Raw genomic sequence first — 19,068 nt, 5'->3', positions numbered from 1 at the left:
CTGCCCTTCGTACATATTAGGTCTTGGGATGTCTGAGAAATCGGACCTAATACAATTTTCGATGTCTTCCGGGTTCTTCTAAACTGTGGGGGACCTTCTAGAAATGGCTGATTTTTAACAGCACCCTTGAATAATGTAACAAAACAGGTTTATAGCAAATAAAAAAAACTTTTCAGGTTGCTTGAAATTAAATTTCAGTAGGTAAGGGTTCGGTCCATTGCGCCCATCCATGACAAAAGACACCCCCTCACGTGCCATCAAATGGGAATGGAAGTATCCGGGTAATGTCACAACATATTTAAATGTTGAATAAAACAGGGAGCTGAAAGAGCAGTCACGGACTGCAAAGTATTTGGCATGTCATGTGACCCACCGAGGCGTGGAGCGTTTAGTGGTCGCTGCCCTGTTTGAATTCTGCATGTAGTGCATCAAATTAATCTATGGGCAGGGCTTTAAGTGGGATGAAAAACTGGAGGGTCTCTCAAAGAGGCGTGGTGTAGGAAGGGGGAGTCTCTGGTTGGCGCAGTGCAATACTGGCGACAATCAGGGCCTCTCTCTTCCTCGTCAGGGCTGAGGGTTACCTTCAAGACAACCTCTGCTTACCCTCTAGGTAGTGTGGCTTAAGCAGTCTTAGGCTAATCTCTGGGGCATGTAAGGTTAAACATTTGCAATATTACACCGTCACAACCAACCCACCACACAATGACACCAAACTGTATTTGTAAAAATATATTCTCTTTATATAAATTTCAAGCAGGCTTGTAAATACAGTCTTGGTTATTTCAAATGCAGGTTCCAGTTACTCTTTAGGTTAAGTTGCCACAGTTCTTTCTCAGTAATAAGCAATCTTTGTTTAGTGTTATTCCCAAACAGTTCTTTCAGTGTTCTTTCCTTTCAAAGAGAAAGCCTCTCTCTGTTCTGGGGCTTTGGGACCCTCCCCGGCCTTCGGAGCGCCTTGCAGCGCCTCTCCTGCCTTCAAGGGTGAAACTGACTCGGCCCCTACCAACTCTCACGCATCTCGCGGTAGGCTTGGAATGGAGACCAGAGAGGGCCTCGAAGAAACCCTGGGCCTTTTCCAGAGGTGGGGGCTGAGCTCGGAGCAGAGCAGCAAGCAGGCGATGAGAGGAGCCCGGGCTCCCGGCTGCAGTGAGGAGCAGGGAGGGGTGAGAGGAGCCTCTGGGGCCAAGGCACCTTCAGGAATGCTTTCTTTCAGGAATTGTCAGTGCAGAGGGGTCCCTTCTGACAGCGGAGGATCTCCAGGAGGCAAGGCACCCTTCACAGTGCGGGGTGCGGCCTCTCCTGGGGGGCAGAGCAAGGCAGGGCAGCCGGTGCAATCAGATGCACGGGGTCCAGGCTGCTCGAGTCCCGGGATTCCGGCGGGAGGGGCTGAAGTCTCCTCAAGGGCTCCGTGAAGCAGGCAGGGGTAGAGGAGCGGCCGGCCTTAGCCCTGGGGCAGAGAGCGACTCCGGGTGGAGCGAGGCTCTCAAGGGCAAGAGGGCAGGCTGGCTCCCGAGTACCACGGCCCTAGGAGGGGGCTAGAGGGGGCAGACTTCACCTCCGGCGGGAGGAAATACTCGGCCTCAGGCAGGGGACGAGCCAAAGCACAGGAGAACCCACTGGTCCTGGGGTTCAGTTCAGGGGGCAAGCTCAATCAAGCCCTTGGAGAATGTTTAGAGCACAAAGCAGCAAAGTCTTTAAAGCAAGTCTTCTTCCTCTCCTGCTCTCCTTCAGCAGCAAGGCACCCACTACAGGCCAGTCTCTTGGGGTCAGAGTCAGTACTTCTCCTCGCAGCTTCCAGGGTCCTTCTCTTCAGGCAGAGCTTCTTCTTTGCGCAAACTGGATCTAATTTACAAGGAGCAGGGCTCCTACTTTTATACACAGTTTCTTTTGTTCTCACTGGCCAGGGGGGCCTCTGCATAACTGCTTCAGTCTCTGAGTACTTGTTGTGGGTACTTATGACTTCTGTATTCAGTGTGAGGGCAGGCACATCAGCCGCTCCCCAGGGGGGCGGAGCCGGCATTGTGAAGACAGGGGCAGCCTGAGTACTTTGTTGACAAGCTTCGGTCCTTCCTGGGCCAGGTGCAGGCTGAGTCATCAGTCGCTCCCCAGGAGGGCGGAGCCAGCATTGTGGGGGCAGAGCACAGCCTGATGCATCATTCAGGGGAAACTCCCACCACCCACTAAGGTGTCATCCTGCTATTCACAACCTGTCAACTCCCAGCCCTGTCACTCACACACTCAGACAGTCAGATACACACAAGAGCAGAGGCGGGCTGAAATGGTTAGGCAAGCAAATGCTAACTTTCTAAAAGTAGCATTTGCAAACACAGGATATTAAAATAAACTTTACTAAAAGAAGTATTTTATTATTCTGAGTTCAGGCATACTAAACATGAATTTCTACCATGTTCCCTGAGCCTGCTGGGATTATAGAGTGTAATAATTCCAGCAGCCCATCTGGCCTAGAAGGGAACAGGTAGCCTTACAATAGTGAAAAACGAATTTGGCAGTAATTCACTATTAGAACATGCCACACACATCAGGGCATGTTCTACCTTATCCTTACAATGCACCCTGCCCTCAGGCCTACCATAGGGGTGACTAATATGAAGTTTAAGGGGAGGTTTAGGGGCTGGCAAGTGTGTGCACTTGCCCAGCCAGGGTGACAGTACCAGACTGCACGCAGGTTCTGCAATGGCAGACCCTAGACACATTTTAAGGCTGCTTCTGTGGGTGGCGCAACCAGCGCTGCAGGCCCACTAGCAGTATTGGCATTCACAAGCCCTGGCACTCCTTGTGCACTTTACTAGGGACTAGTAGTAAATCCAATGAACCAATCATGGACATCAATCACATGTACACTTTTCAGTAGGGAGAGCATATGCACTTTGGCACTGGTCAGCAGTGGCAAAGTGCCCAGAGTCATTAAACCAACAAAAACAGGTCAGAGAGAGTATTGGAGGAAGGCAGAAAGTTTAGGGATGACCCTGCCAAGAGGCCCAGGTCCAACACGTGGCCAATGTAATTAAGGGCTTGGCTTAAAAAAAAAAATTTTTTTTAAAAAAGTCTGTGCTCAGCAGGTTCAGCAGAGGGGGAAATGTGAACTGCCTGCCTGAGATTTCCCGGTATTCAAGCAACAAAAGGCATTATCTGGCGCCCGCACGAGGTCTCCTGCCCGGCTACATCAAGTTGCACCTTTCACTTGGCAAACAGAGGATCAGGGCTAAGGAATTTGAAGCATTTTGGTGGGTATTTTTGTTAACTGTCGTTTGATAAGCAACTGTGAAAAGTTACATTTTCTTTCCTTGACATGTATTTTGTCAAGACCTCTAGCTGGGAACCAGGCCGAACAATTCCGCTATCAATTAACAAAGCATGGCCCTGCTGCGAGCAGAGCGCGACGGTCGAGGGGGGTCGGGGTAGACAAAAAACATACTGTGCAAGAGGCTAAAAGGGGATGATCAAAGCAGAATTATTCATTAGGCACAGAAGAGACCTGCATTGATTATTTTGCATTTTGGGGACAAGGCTGTGGATTAAGGGGCCACATATATTTTTCTGGCTCAAGGAATCGAACAATGTTTGTCCGTTTAAGTTTTTGGTGTAATGTTATGCACTTGTGCAATCTTTAAAGTCACTCTACTTTAGGATTACTCCAGCTCTTTAAAAACAACATCGAGTGGTGCACGCGAGCAGCCCACCTCTCTTTCCTTCTTTCATTTAGTTGCTTGCTTCTGAAATGGATCCAAAAACAGAAGAAGCCTGCGAGTGGTGTGCGCGCGCCATAGGGAGACATGTGATTTCGATTATCGCGCCCGTGTCTGGACACGATAATTGAAACCACATGCCAGCGGTGGGCGCAATAGACACCAATAGGCCATGGTCGGAGCTATGCGCCCGCCTTTGGCCTATTGCGTGCTCTCTTTCATTACAAGAGGCACGCATTGTCCAATTGTGTGGCACAAAAGGAAAAGCACACGCATGAGCGTGTGCAATTCCTAGGCCACTCTCTGAAACCCCATTTTTAGATACTAAATGTCTCGCGCTGACGAGTAGTGCTGCGCACTGCACTGCTAGGCGCGAGACCTAAAAACAGTCAATATTTATCTGAATAAAACAAGACCAAAATCAAAAAAATCCAGCATATACAAGTCAAAATATAGCTTTTAACAGATTAAGCAAATTTAGTCCATACAAATCAATGGATGCGTCCGTTTAAAAACAAATTACCTTAGGTGCGTCAAAAAACAAAGATGCGCAGGAGAGGTTAAGAGCAGGAAAAACAAAGGGATGTGTCAGTTCCTTACTACACAAGGGAGGTGATGCATTGTTTTCTTACTGGAGGGTGGGGAATGGGTTTATTCCTTACTGACAGAGGAGGAGATGCATTGATTCCTTACTGTCAGAGGAGGTGATGCGTTGATTCCTTATTGGCAGAGGAGGTGATGCCTCGGATCCTTACTGCTAGGCAGGGGGCGATACATCTGTTCCTTACAGCGAGGCAGAGATGCATCGATGCCTTACTGCTAGGCAGGGGAGGCGATGCGTTGGTTCCTTACTGCTAGGCAGGAGAGGCGATGCGTCAGTTCCTTACTGCTAGGCAGGGGAGGCGATGCGTCAGTTCCTTACTGCAAGGAAGGGGAGGCAATGCGTTTATTCCTTACTGATAGGCAGAAGAGGCGATGCGTCGGTTCCTTACTGCTAGGGAGGGGAGGCGATGCGTCAGTTTCCGGACACTCAGCCTCGGCTCCTTACTGTGGCGGGGTGCCAATTAAGAGTCGGAGTTGAGGGGCACGGCGTCAAAAATTCAGATACGCTACGTCAATGCGACAGCGGCGATGCAGGCGCAAAGTCGATTTCACAGCTGCAAGGCAGATGCTGCATCTTTTCTTCAGCTGTGAATTGGTGCTGTGTCAGAGAGGTTGACACGTGCGTCGGTGACAGTGCTCGGGAATCACACTGCAGTGATTCTTCTGACGCAATGCACAGGGAGTTGGGCCTACGGTAAAAGCTATGGTCGATGCTTCGGTGCAGGCAGCAGCAATGAGTCAATCTTTTGCAGCGAAGCGTCGAGAAAACAGCGCTGGGAGTTGGTGTGTGGATTTTCTCCTTAAGATCACCAGGTTACAATTCCAAGGGCCCAAAAACTGGATTTGGCCCACTTGGCAAGTTAGAACTCTCAGTAGAAGAGCCCAGGCACTAGTAGGTAAAATCTTTGAAGGCCCTGAGACTTCTTAACAGGAGGCAAGCACGCACAAGCCCTTGGAGAACCTTGAAAGCAGGATGTAGAAAGCAAAGTCCAGTCCTTTCACTCACAGGACAGAAGCAGCAGCACGCCAGCACAACAAAACAACAGGCAGAGTGGCAGACCCTACTACAGCATCCAGCTATTTTTCCTGGCATAACGCCCACAGTCCAGACGTGTCCTGATTTAACATCTTCCATGAGCAGTGAATTATCGCGCTGTGCGGGCGTTTTTAAAAGTGGGCAGGAATCGGACGGCCCACGGCCGTCCTCCGCACATGCCCACCGTGATGCATGACGGCCGGGGCCGTCATGAGCATGCAAGGGATTAAGGGTGCCAGAGGTATACCCCTTTCTATCTATGAAGTAGGCCAACTTCAAAGGAAAGGCTTTGTAGTACACAAGACCCTGCCATTTCCTGACCTGGCTCCAAACAGGGGTGGAGACAGTTTTGAGTGAGGACAGGTGCAGCCCTATTCAGGTGTCAGTGACAACTTCACCCACCACTCTAGCTCAGGAAAGTGGTAAAGTGCCTAGAGTCCTAAAACCAGCAAAAACAGGAGGAAGAAAGCTACAAGTTTGGGGATAACCCTGCAAAAAAGGCCAGGTCCAACACCTTTCTACACATTGCCTCATTACACAGCGAGTGTCCTCAAGATGCAGAGCAGTCTTTATTATTTATGGAATCACATTGACTCATTTTTAGGTCTCGCCTGTCGATGCGCATGCGCATCGAGCAAGCGAGAGTATTGGGACTTATCCACTCTTTATCCACACTGCAAGGAATCGTGGCGATTCCTTGCAGTGCCCGTGACTTTTAAGCTCAATGCGCATGCGCATTGAGCTTAAAAGCGCGTGCACGTCCGTCTTTGTTTACCCGCTCCGCCCCCTCCCCTTCCCGCCGTCTCGCATTTCCCCTGCCGCATCAAAGGCTTTCACGGCCGGCCGGCCATGCTTTCAGTTTCACGACCGGCCGGCCGTGTCAATTACATTCCAAAGCCCGCTCTCCCTGCTCCGCCCCCTGCTCCGGCCGAGACGCATTTCTCCTCCCCCCTCCCCTCTCTTCCCTCCGTCTTGTTTCCTTTAGCTGCCCTGGATGATCTATTCTTACTCAAACTTGCACCGCTTTTACTAAATCTTACCCTTTTAACCTTCGCGATGTTTCCCCCTTTTTACCTCCAGTGCTTGATATATCGTTCTCCCCTTTTTAACTCGGTTTTGCGAGGTCTCCGTTTATTTATCCTCTTGCTGGCTCCCCTTTTCTTTACCCCGCCCGGTCCGGAGGATCTCCTCTGCCATAGCCCGGTGCTGGATCTGTCCTCGTTAGCCCGGTGCTGTAATTGCCACGCTCCCCCTTAGCCCGGTGCTGGATCGCCCTTCTCTTATCCCACACATGAGTTGCCCGACCGTGCTAATCCTGACTGCATGAATAAAATCCAGCACAGGCAAACGCACCCGTTCTCCTACTGTAACTTCAATATACTCGCAGGCTCGCCACCTCACCCAAACGTGCTCCCCCAAACAACGCGGCCTGCCACGCAAGGACATCAAACCTGGTTGCTGGTGGTCCCTACAGCTGCTTGAACCAGGTCCCGAGCTACAAAGAAACTCCAGCATTCAGCACCTCCTCGCCTCACCGCCTCGGTCTGCCTCTCACCTTCGTCGGCATCAGGCCTCCGCCCGCATCCCATAACTGCCATCTTGGGAGCGTAGTGCACCACAGGAAGGTTAAGGCGATCTCGCCCTCCAGACTTCTCCCCCAGGACTGCCGCCTCCGCAGTTTTCCGCTGTGAGTCTGCACGCCGAATCGCCTCCCAGCCGCTCACAAACAGAGTGCACATCTCCCGTTGCCGCAGCCGGTGGAAGTCTCCCCCTCAGTGCGCTGCCGTCATTTTAGATGCGCAGCGCCCAGCGCTCAATCGGGTGATTTTGCTGCACTTACACCCTTGTAACAGCACCAATGCGCCCCAGCAGCAGTCCAGCTCATGCACCAGGATTTCCGCAACCAGTTTTGCAGTAAGGGGCCACCTTAGAATCGCCAACCCCTCACCCTCAACACCTCACCCTCACTCACTCACCCTCAACCCCTCACCCTCAAACCCTCACCCACCCTCAACCCCTCACCCTCACTCACTCACCCTCAACCCCTCACTCTCACTCACTCACTCACCCTCAACCCCTCCCCCTCAACCCCTCACCCTCACTCACCCTCACTCACCCTCAACCCCTCACTCACCCTCAACCCCTCACCCTCAACCCCTCACTCACCCTCACTCTCACTCATCCTCACTCACCCTCAACCCCTCACCCTCACTCACCCTCACCCTCACTCACCCTCAACCCCTCACCCTCACTCACTCACCCTCAACCCCTCACCCTCAACCCCTCACTCACCCTCACTCTCACTCAGCCTCAACTACTCCCCCTCACCCTCACTCAAAACCCCTCACTCACCCTCACCCTCACTCACCCTCAACACCTCACTCACCCTCACTCACCCTCAACACCTCACCCTCAACCCCTCACCCTCACTCACCCTCACTCACCCTCACTCACACTCACACTCACCCACCCTCACTCACACTCACCCTCACCCTCACTCACACTCACCCTCACCCTCACACAGTGCAATAGTTCTCAGACCATTTCAGTTAGAGCTTTTAGAAATGTTTATGGCTTTTTTTATTTGTAATACTTTAGCATTGGCTACAGGAAACAAAAATGCTAAACATTTACAAAAAAAAACCATAAACAATTCTAAAAGCACTAACTCTAATGGTGCGAGACCTATTGCATTTCCAATGCTTGTTTAGGTTTAGCAAGCTTTTCTGCAAGCAGAGTTATACAATAATTGCATTACTATACGGCAGATGCACTTTACTTCCTACTCCTTGAACCATACAAAATGAGTCCGCTCTGCAAAGTAAAAATACATTCATCACATCACGAGAACAGCTGCTACTCCAGCCCTTCCTCAGCATAAAGATGCCAGTTCACTCAAGTTCTGTGTAAGGACAAAATGAACAGGTATTAGGCGGCTCACGTCTTGTCTGAAAAAGTATTCTAGTCCAGCCTTTTAGGCTAAAAACACTTTGCATGTTAAATCTTATATTTCAAAGCGTATATTAGGAATGCACTAAAGTACATATAATGCACTGTACCAGCGGACGTCAGAACAGCGATCACTCAATACTAACGGACAAGTAAAACCCCTCAGATTTGCAAAACAAGAAAACGTCCATATTGCATAAATTGTGTACATAGTTCCTGCAAGGCCAGGTCAGCTACCTAAATTCCTCAGAGTAGACTCAGTGAGGTGAAGAACATAAATGCTTCTCCTAAGCCTCTCGCCGGCATCTTTCTCTACCAAGCTACCTTCCCGACATTCAACCGGTGTAACTTTATCTCCTACCCACAGTCTCCTTTGCTCTCTGAAATCGAAGAAAAACTTTCACCTACCCGAATCTTGCGGCTGATCTCAGTCCCGATCTCCATATTGCCGGTTAAAAGGGCACACTCCGGGTCGATCCCTCAACCGGATTTCCCAGGCAACCTTTCGCAGAATTACAAATGCCGAATGCTCGCTCTGCTCAGCTGTTTCCGGGGGCAGCCTGCACAGCCAGCTCTGCTCAGTGCGCCCTCTCCTGGGCACGAAGCTCCAAACTGGTGTTGTCACACGCATCGGAACGTCACAATTCAAGATTCTACGGGATGGAATCATAAAACAGTGAAGAAGGACGAGCGGCGAAAGTGGTGCCGCTATTGGGATCGGCAAACCTGCACTTTCTGAATGAGTCAATTTTGGCGACCATCTTGGATTGGGTCTTCCACCCACGTAATGCGAATAAATGTGTGCGTATTCGACTTCTTTTGGATGTCACGTAACTTTTATGCTTATAAATTGTGAGTAAATATAAATTGTGAGTAAACGACAGTCAAAACGAAGTGAATTAAAGCTAAGTGCTGGGTGACGTGACATGCGAACACTATAGCTGCCAAGTTTCCCATGTCTATGCGCGATGGCTGAGTCCAGAATTTTACTTTGTATTCTGGGACTTGTGTTCCTGTTTTATAATGAAATAAATAAGACTAGCAGTCCTAGAATTCAAAGAAAAAACTTGTACTGGAGTAGCACATCAGACATGGAACTAGGAAACGTGGCAGAGCTGTTTATAAATGTAAAATTTCCTAGTTATTGTCAAAGAAATGTTTGATTTTATTAAGGACAGGGAGGCAATGATTTTATTACAAGACAGCAGGCTCATATTATGCTATCTTTTCTTGCAATTTTATTCACAGCAGCCAAGCAAAAGAAAAAACTACAATCCCCAGGAAACCTGGTGAAAGGACTACAAACAATGATTTATTTATTTTAAAAGTTTTATGTAGCGCTAGCTTAACCCGTAGGTATTAGAGCGCTTTACATACACCCAGTAAACAGCAGAAGGACATTAAATTGCGTAGTAGGCCAGCAGTAAGGAGGCAGACCAAAGAAAAAATACAGCATGGGAGATAAATATGCATTGCAGCGGTGGGGGAGAGCAATACAAAGAAAAGGTGAGAATGACATAATCCGGTTACTCACTATCCTTGAATGTCAAGGGGAGAGAGGAGACAACTCGGATCTAGTAGTCTAGGTAAGTTGACGTTGGTCATGAAAGTATTTGTTTAGGAGATGGAGCTTCAGGTCCCTTTTGAAACAGGAGAAGGAGGGATTGCATCTAAGGACTCCAGGGAGAGCGTTCCATATCCTGGGTGCGATGCCAGAAAATGATCGGTATTGGGTGGTTTTCTTTTTCGGTTTCGGAGGAATAAGAAGGAGTGAGTTGGAGCTTCTCAGCGATCTGGATTGACCTGCTCTTATCAGTTTGTTATTTAGGTAGTTGGGGGCAGGAGAGTGAAGGGTTTTGTGTGTGATGCAGGTCAGTTTATAGATACATCTTCCTTCCATGGGAAGCCAAATTGATGCAGTTGAGAGCTGGAGTGATGTGTTCAAATACAACAACCATTAAGAGGTCGAGTAACCTAATAATTGTCTTGACTGAGTGCAACCAATCCTCTTTTCTTTTTACTCGCAGTAAAAATAAGTACCATGCTCACTTTTCTTTTTTATTGTGGTTATTTACATTATTGTATGATTTTGAGATATTGTGGTTTACAGTGTATTTCACTAGTGTTGCTTCTGAACAGTTTCCTTCCTACACACGTGCTCTCTACGATACAGCGTTCTACCTCAAGAGTTTTTTCCGTTGGTGGGCATTCCGGCCTTGCTCTGACTCCCATTAGGCTGCTTCCCTCCCAGAACATTGCTTTTTCCCCTCATCGCCTGTGGAGCAAATTTTAGCGGCATTGCCTCCCTTTTTTTAGGTCTCGTCTGTCATTAGCAGCGCGCATGCGCTGCCTTCGCCATGCGAGAGCTTCTTGTAATCAATACGATTTCGGAAGGGGACTTGAAGCCCAGCCCCCTCTTCCCAAAGGCTTGCGTCATAGCTTAGGCTAAACACTGGCATTCTATTGTTAAGGATGCTTTTTAGTCCCTCCTTGTTACCGTCCTGTCCACTTTTGGCCCCACCCACCCGGACTGGATCTTTTACTAGCGGCGTTTGACTATGGCCTTTAATTACTTGGTAAGCACAATTTGTTTCCCCTCTGTCTCTCTCCCCGAGCATACCCTTCCCTCTGTCTCTCACAGAGACACAGCTGCTTGTTCTCTCTTATCTTTACTTTGTCGGTGTCCCGGTGGGGGTAGGGAACGTAGGATAGGAGGCTGACACAACAGGTACAACTTAGGGGGTAACAGTCAAGAGAGAGGCAGACTCCTTAATTAGTGATTTAAGCGAGGGTTTTATTTTTATGTAGGATCTCTTCTTCCGACTTGTGATCCGTTCTCGGGCAAATGCAGCCGGGTCAAAGGTCGACTTCTTGGGTGGCTCCAGCTTGCTTCACTGTTGGGTCTGAGCTTCCGTCCGGTTCCGGTGCGTTAGGGAAAGAAGGAGAAAGGGTAGGTCAGGTCACAGTCAGGGACCAAGCTATGTGATCAGGGCCGGGGGTGAGGGAAACCGGTGCTCGGGTGCAGTATCTACAATTCGTGAGGTAGGTGCTCGTGAGGAGGAGGGGAACGAGGTATCAGGACTGTACAAGGGGCTGTACAACTAGTCGGGAGGTTGGAACCGACGTCCCACCCAGCCCGCCACTCGGCCCGTACCTCTTGGAGCCACGCTCCTCCTGTGGGAGCGTGGCGGGGCGATGCGAGGAAACGTTGGCCTCCTGGCTTCTGCACAGCTGCTCCGGACTCTCCGATCCCGGTCTCGCCTCTCGCCTCAAGGTCTCCTCCCGTCTTCACTCCACTCTCGCTACTCCAGTCACCTCCGTTCGCCTCCAGGGAAACGCCGTCCGTCGCTTCCGGGTTCCGTCTCGCTTTTGACGTGCTGTTCACGCTAATTGGGGGAGGAGCCTGATCTTCGCGTTCCGAGTTAATGGGGCCGTGTGTCCTTGTCTCGGTCGGCCATCATGATTCCTGTTCCGTGACGTCCCAGGGGGAATCAGGTGGCTGTTGAGAGGTAAGGGAGGAAGGTAAAAGAGGGGTGGCGGACCACCAGTCCGCTTCTGTGTTCATGTCCATCCCCACGATACCCTCCCCGTCACATACCTCCCCCCCTGGCTTCTCCCGTTCGGGGAGAGGAAACACTCTGGACAGGAAGTCTGCATTCCCGTTATCCTTTCCTTTTCGGTGGACCACAGTAAAGGAGTACGGTTGTAGCGCCAGAAACCAGCGGAGGACCCGGGCATTAAGGCTACTGTTCTGATGTATCCATTTCAGGGGGGCATGGTCTGTATGGAGGATGAATGGTTTTCCCTCTAGATAGTATCGTAATTTCTCTCCACCACCCACTTAATGGCCAGTCCCTCCCGCTCTATGGTGGAGTATCGACATTCTCTCGGAAATAGTTTCCTGCTGATATATAGCACAGGGTGTTCTAGCTCATCCATGCCTATCTGGGACAGTACAGCCCCTATACCCACGTTGGAGGCATCTGTTGCCAATAGAAAAGGTTTCGTAAAGTCTGGGGACCCTAACACTGGGGCGGATGTCATTGTTTTCTTCAGAAGACTGAAGGCTTGTAGGGCCCCCTGTGAGGGCTGTGTAAGTTCTCGTGTTTTTGTTTCTTTGCGCAGTAGGTCTGTCAAGGGTGCGGCTACCTCCGCGAACCGGGGTATAAACCGGGGGTAATAGCCTATTAGGCCTAGGAAGGCTGTTGGATCTCTTTTGTTTGTAGTAAAGGGGACTTTGTCGATTGCCCGTACCTTCTCGCTTTGGGGAGCGATGGTTCCCTCCCCCAAGACGTACCCCAGGTAATTGACGCTAGTAAAAGCAACTCTGGATTTTTTTACATTGATGTGTAGACCAGCCCTTCGGAGGGCTGTCAGTATAATTCTCAGATGGCTCAAGTGTTCTTCCCAATCACGGCTGTAAACCACTATATCATCTAGATATGCCGAGCTGAAGGACGAGTAAGGTTTCAGGACCGTGTTCATGAGGCGCTGAAAGGTCGCCGGGGCCCCATGGAGGCCAAAGGGTAGGACTGTGAACTCGTAGAGTCCTTCGTCAGTGACGAAGGCAGTCTTCTTCCGATCTTCCTCACGAAGAGGCACCTGCCAATATCTCTTCGTGAGGTCGATGGTAGTGATATACGAGGAGTCCCCGATTTTTTCAATTAATTCGTCGACCCTAGGAATAGGGTAAGTGTCGAAATTGGAAATCGCATTCAGGGCCCTAAAATCCATGCAAAACCTTTTGGATCCATCAGGTTTCGGTATCATCACAATGGGTGAGGACCAGTGGCTCTGGGACGGTTGTATCACTCCCAACGCTAGCATCTCCTGAACTTCTTTCTTTACTGCCTCTCGTTGGGCAGCTGGGATCCGATAAGGGCGTTGCTTTATTACCCTTCCTGGGATGGTCTCAATGTGGTGTTCTACGAGTCTTGTTCTCCCCGGTAGATCCGAAAAGATGTCCGAAAACGAACCCAGGATGATCTGTAGTTCTGCTCTCCTGGGGGCCGTCAGGCTCGGGTTTACCACAAGACGTTCCAGTGTTGAAGGGGATTCTCGGGCCGATGGTACCGCCAAGTGATTCCCCTTTGGGGCTGGTCCCAGCCACTCCTTTAATAGATTGATGTGATAACATTGGGTTTTCGTGGAAGATAGACGGAGTCTGTAGATAGTCTGGCCTATTGTTTCTATGACCTGAAAGGGTTCCTGCCATTCGGCTTTATTCTTGCCAGTTAGGGAGGGTAGCAGCACCAGGGCCCACTTGCCCACTTCTATTCTTCTTAGCCTCTTCCCCTTATCGTAGTTCCTCTTGTATCTTTCTTGGTTGTGCTCCAAACTGGTGTGTGCCAAGGTCCTTAACTTGCCGAGCCTTGTCCGCAGTTCAGTGGTATATTCTAGCATGTTCTTTTGTTCTTGGGCCTCCTCGGTTTCCCACATGTCCCTGGTCATTTCGAGTAACGACCTAGGGAGGCGTCCGTACAGGAGTTCAAAAGACGAACAGGCTAAGCTAAGACGTATAACGCCAGCGGCAGTAGCCGGTCCCAGTTCTGTCCTTCGGATGATAACATTTTCTTTAAGGTGGACTTGAGAGTTTGGTTATATCTTTCCACGAGGCCGTCAGTTTGGGGGTGGTATACAGAGGTCTTCAGATGTTTTATGTCTAGGGTTTTGCACACCTGTTTCATGAGTTTGGACGTGAAGGGGGTGCCTTGGTCTGTCACCACCTCTTTAGGAAAGCCAATTCTGGAGAACAGCTCTATGAATTTTTCAGCGATAGCAGAGGTGGTGGTGGTCCTCAAGGGGAACGCCTCAATGAAGCGAGTGGCATAGTCCACGATGACCAGGGCGTAGAGATGTCCTTTCGCTGATTTGGGCAGGGGTCCGATGAGGTCCATGCCGACTCTCTCGAAGGGAACGTCTATGACGGGCATCGGTTGCAAGGGAGCGGCACTGGGACGCCTAACGTTTCGCCTCTGGCAGATTTCGCATTTGGCACAATAGTCCTGCACATCCCTATATATACCCGGCCAAAAGAAATGCCTGATGATACTATCGGTAGTCTTTTCTTTTCCGGGATGTCCCGCGGTGAGGTGTGCGTGTGCAAAGAAGAGCACTTGTTCCCTGAAAGAGACTGGAACCAGCAACTGTAGACTGCTATTGTCTTGAGCTTGCCTATACAACAAGTCATTCTGGATAACGAACCTGGGATACGTCTGTGAGGTGGCCTCTTGACTGGAATGAGCGCTTTCCCAGGCGTTATACAAGGTCCGGTCCTCCCCTTGGGCGAAGCGGAAGCTCCTATCTGCTGCCCATGGTTCCGGGGTGAGATAGGCCCGAGTGGGTCCCTCTACCTTAGGGCTGGGGAAGGCTAAGCTATCCCTAAAGAGGGACGAGAAGTCGGGGTTGTCTACTCCAAGGATCATGTCTTCCGGTAGGGAATCCACCACCCCCACACATACCTTACATGGAGCCCTGTCCTGGAGAATAAGGGTTATGGAGGCGAGGGGGTAGGGTTTCACGTCCCCGTGTACGCAGCGTATGTGTACCACTGTCTGGGGTAGGTATTGGCGAGCAAGGACAAACCGTTCCTGTACTACGGACTGTCGACATCCTGAATCAAGGAGTGCCCTCACCCTGAAACCATTCATCCTCATACTTTTTTTTTTTAAATCTGTTTATTGACAGCAAGTGGAGTGCAGCGTCATTACAAGATACAGAGACCTTTTCAGTTACAGAGAACAAACTGCAAATTAAACAAGCCCCCCCCTCCCAGTCCCCACATTCTGCAAATAAGACATTCGATATCAAAAAACATGCACCTATCCACACAGGTCATGCAATGTACACCGGACTGCGACCATGATTAAAACTCCAAAGTCAGGCAGTGTGGCAACAAGCATCTACTGAGCCGGGCCCACCTCACTCTGGTCAGCAGCGTCAGTGGCGTCCTCGTGTTCACCGCTCGCTAGCAGGTATTCTCTCAACGGTGACCAGATGTCCTTAGGACTAGAGCTCTCAGGAAGTTCTTCCAAATATGTGTTCAATTGTTCCTGACAATAGATCAAGACTTTTAGCCACCGGGACGCCTTAGGGCAGCGCTTCCCATCCCACGTGAACAGCACCATCCGCTTCGCCAGCAGCAGGGCCACCTGCACAAAACGGCCCAGCACCCCTTTAACCTCAGAAGTATGTCCTAGAAGACCTAGAAGGGGCGTACAGTCCAAAGTGTGACCTGTCATGACAGCTAACATTTTCAGAACCGCTATCCAATAGGAGTGTACAGCCTGGCACTGCCAAGCCAAGTGTAGAAAGTCAGCCCCAGCCAGCCCGCACCTCCTGCAGCAATCAGTGTCTCTGTAGCCTATTTTGCAGAGCTTAGTGGGAGTGTGATAGGACTGATGAAGGAACTTCAAGTGTATAATACGCAAATTACTGTTAGACGAGAGCTTGCCCGTGGTGGAACAGATCCGGGCCCACATTTCCTCAGTTAACTGTATACCCAGTGCTCTGCTCCATCGAGCTAAGCTACCATCCCCTGGAAGGACCAATTCTGAAAACACTGCTCTGTATAGTCTAGTGAGTAAATGCTTTCTAGTAGCCGCAGTAATGACCAGCTGTAAGGATTGAGAGGCGACAGGCTCCCGCGGAAAAGTGGGGTAATGGTCCCGCACAGCCCTACGCAATCTATAACACGTGTATGTGAACAAGGGAGTACAGTTAGTTAGTTGTATAGTTCAGGTCCCCACCAGTGATATAGGTCCCATCCACAAACAAGTCCCCCATTACGGAGATGCCAGCCGCAGCGAGCGTTCGCATTGGGCCAGGTTCTTGTGCCACTGAGAGGGCAGCATGTCCACTAATGCACATGCTCGGTGCATATAGTGGCAGGCGACCAGTGCGTCTGCCTATCTCCTGCCAGGCTGAATTCGTAGCATCAATTATATTGATCTCCGTTCTAGGTGTGTGTCTATGAGTATGTGTGATTATGTTCAATAATGGAGTATCTCCTGCATCCCCCTCCTCCACAGCCACATGCAGAATGAAACCATGTGGTCTGAACCAGAAGTACGCAAAGTGTGCCAGACAGCATAGGTAATAAATGTGAAAATCCGGAGCACAAAAACCCCCTTTCTCAAATGGCAATGTAAGGGTGCTCCAGCTTATACGTGGAGGTCGCGCACCCCATACCAGGCGGAGTAGCTGCGTTTGTAACGTCGCGAAAAAAGTTTTATTTAAGCGAATGGGGATATTACAGAAAAGGTACAGAAACTTGGGAAGTATCACCATTTTTATAATTGCGATGCGGTCCGCCAATGATAAAGGCAGGTGAGCCCAGCGATCCACCTGCTGCACCAAATCAGTATAGGCCCTCCCGTAGTTTTCACGTATGACAACGGCGGGGTCTCTGTGGCTCCAGATACCAAGGTACTTGACCGGCTCTTCAGACCATATCAGAGGGTACTCCATCGTGGGAGCGGGGGTGGCCAGCGTAAGGGGAACTATGACCGACTTCTCCCAGTTGATGCTCAATCCGGAGAATAGGCCAAAACGGACGTACTCACGAATTACTCGCGACAGGAAGGTGCGCGGCTCCCGAACATAAACCACCATATCATCCGCGTAAGCAGAGATACCCACCGGCCTATTATGAAAAATCAGCGCTGCTCCCCTATGCTGCTGTCGGATACGACATAGCAGAGGTTCCAACACGATAGCAAATAGGAAAGGGGAAAGGGGACACCCCTGTCTGGTACCACGCTGTATAGTCAGTGGGTCAGAGGTGAAGCCACCTACCCTCACCCGTGCCGAGACATCCGTATAGAGGATCTGTATCCAACGGATAAAGATTGGGGGAAGCCCATCCTGCGCAAGATAAAGAACATATACCTCCATTCGATCGAATCGAAAGCCTTAGCCGCATCGAGCAGCACAGCCACGGCATGCAAATCGGGGTTGAGGACATGGAACATGGCGAAACTCGTCCAAAGGTTCCAAGACGTGGAGCGGTCTGGTATAAAGCCGGACTGGTCGGGCAGGACAAGCATCCGCATCAATGGGTGGAGTTTGGTGGCAAAAATCTTCGCGAGAATTTTAGCATCAATATTGATCAAGGACAACGGACGATAGGACTCACAGTTGAGGGGGACTTGCCCTTTTTTAAGAGAGTGACAATCAGTGCCTGCCTCAACGTCGGGGGGAGATATCCTACCTCGTGCGCCTCCGCGTACATGGCCAAGAGATGGGGAACCAGGAGGTTGGCGTACCGTTTGTAAAATTCCGCCGTCAACCCATCTGGGCCAGTCACTTTCTTATTCGGCAGGGCAAGTATGGCCTCTCTGACGTCCGCCTCATCAATAGGCAGATCCAAATATTTCCTATGTGCATCCGATAACCAGGCACAGGCTGTGTCCTGCAAGTAGTCCGCCATGTCCGAGGAAGGAGTGTCGCCCCGGGAGGTGTATAAATGTTCATAGAATGTATGAAAACGCCCCAGTATAGCTTCAGTGGTGTGATGCCTAGTGCCGTCTGCATCTTCAATGTAATCTATGGGGGGTGCATTCTCCCGCTCCCGGAGACGGTTGGCCAGTACTCTACCTGGTCTGCCTCCCTCCCCATATGCCCTCGCCACATGCCGTTTTGAGATGTACTTCATTTCCGACTCCGCCAGAGTTTTATGCTCTTCAATGTATTCCCGAATGCGTGCCAGTGTATCTAGTGAAGGGAGTGCATCATATGAGGCTTTCAAGTCTCGCAACTTGGATTCCGTGTTCATTAGCTGCTCTCTTAAGTCACGTAGAATGCCAGCCGTTGTGCCTATGCACACACCTCTAATAGTGGCCTTGAATGCTTCCCATAGAGTGGCCGCACTCTCTACCGTCCCTACATTCTGGTCAAAGTATTGTACAATAGCTTTATGTAGGGTATCTGCAAATACTGGATCCAGCAGCGCATCCGCCCTGAACCGCCATGTGAAGGGGGGGCATACAGTGTGTGGGACCTGAAACTTAAGCATGACCGGATTATGATCCGAGAGTGTCCTAGGAAGCGCATAGGCCTCAGTGACCCAGCCGTTGGTTGAGCTATCTACAAGCCAGTAATCCAATCGGGACCACGTGTTATGTGAAGGTGTGATGTGTGTGCCTTCCAGAACACCCTCGTGTCTCAGACGCCAGGCGTCCACCAGACCCATCTCTTCCATAAACTGTCGTATGCAAGCAGCAGTTTTTAACATACGGCTGCTCGCTGACGCTGATTTGTCAACTCGAGGGTCCAGGTGTGTATTTAAGTCTCCCCCTATCAGTAAGGCCGACTCCGGCCACAAGCGAAGCACCTGAAACAAGGAGGACAGCGACGCTGGTTCATCAATCACAGGGCCATACACATTAACGATAGTGACAGCTGTCTTGCCCAGTGTGCCTCTCACAACTGCCCAGCGACCCTCCCAGTCCGTGCATGAGTCTAGGGGATGGAAATGTATCCCTTTTTAGGTCTCGCTCTGCGATTGCAGGCCAAAGGCCTGCTGTCGCAAAGCGAGACTTTTGTAATCATTCCGGCTTTCAAGGACTAAATAGGAGAGGACAAGAGACTGGCACGCGCACGCAGCAGCCTGCCGGAATCGGATCAGGTCGCGTGCGTCACCACGTGCTCCGATTCCGGCAGGCTCTTCACAACACATACAGCCCCCCGCCGCGCATACACCCCCCCGCCCACCCCGCCGAGCATACACCCCCCCGCCGAGCATACACTCCCCCGCCGAGCATACACTACCCC

At 50.5% G+C, this 19,068-nt stretch overlaps 1 protein-coding gene across 2 annotated transcripts in view; it reads right to left on the bottom strand.

Annotated features, from left to right (window-relative positions):
* Window positions 1-8,883, bottom strand: part of ZC3H14 (zinc finger CCCH-type containing 14) — a 319,723-nt gene extending 310,840 nt beyond the window's left edge. For both annotated transcript variants that reach the window (XM_078660018.1, XM_078660019.1), the window contains exon 1: window positions 8,704-8,883. In XM_078660018.1, coding sequence (XP_078516144.1) covers window positions 8,704-8,739 — 36 coding nt within the window. In that variant the 5' untranslated portion in view covers window positions 8,740-8,883. The remainder of the gene's footprint in view (window positions 1-8,703) is intronic.
* Window positions 8,884-19,068: the final 10,185 nt, after the last annotated feature.

Source organism: Lissotriton helveticus, chromosome 9 (assembly GCF_964261635.1).
Source record: "Lissotriton helveticus chromosome 9, aLisHel1.1, whole genome shotgun sequence".
NCBI classification, from domain to species: Eukaryota; Metazoa; Chordata; class Amphibia; order Caudata; family Salamandridae; genus Lissotriton; species Lissotriton helveticus.
This window is presented reverse-complemented; position numbering and strand designations above follow the sequence as displayed.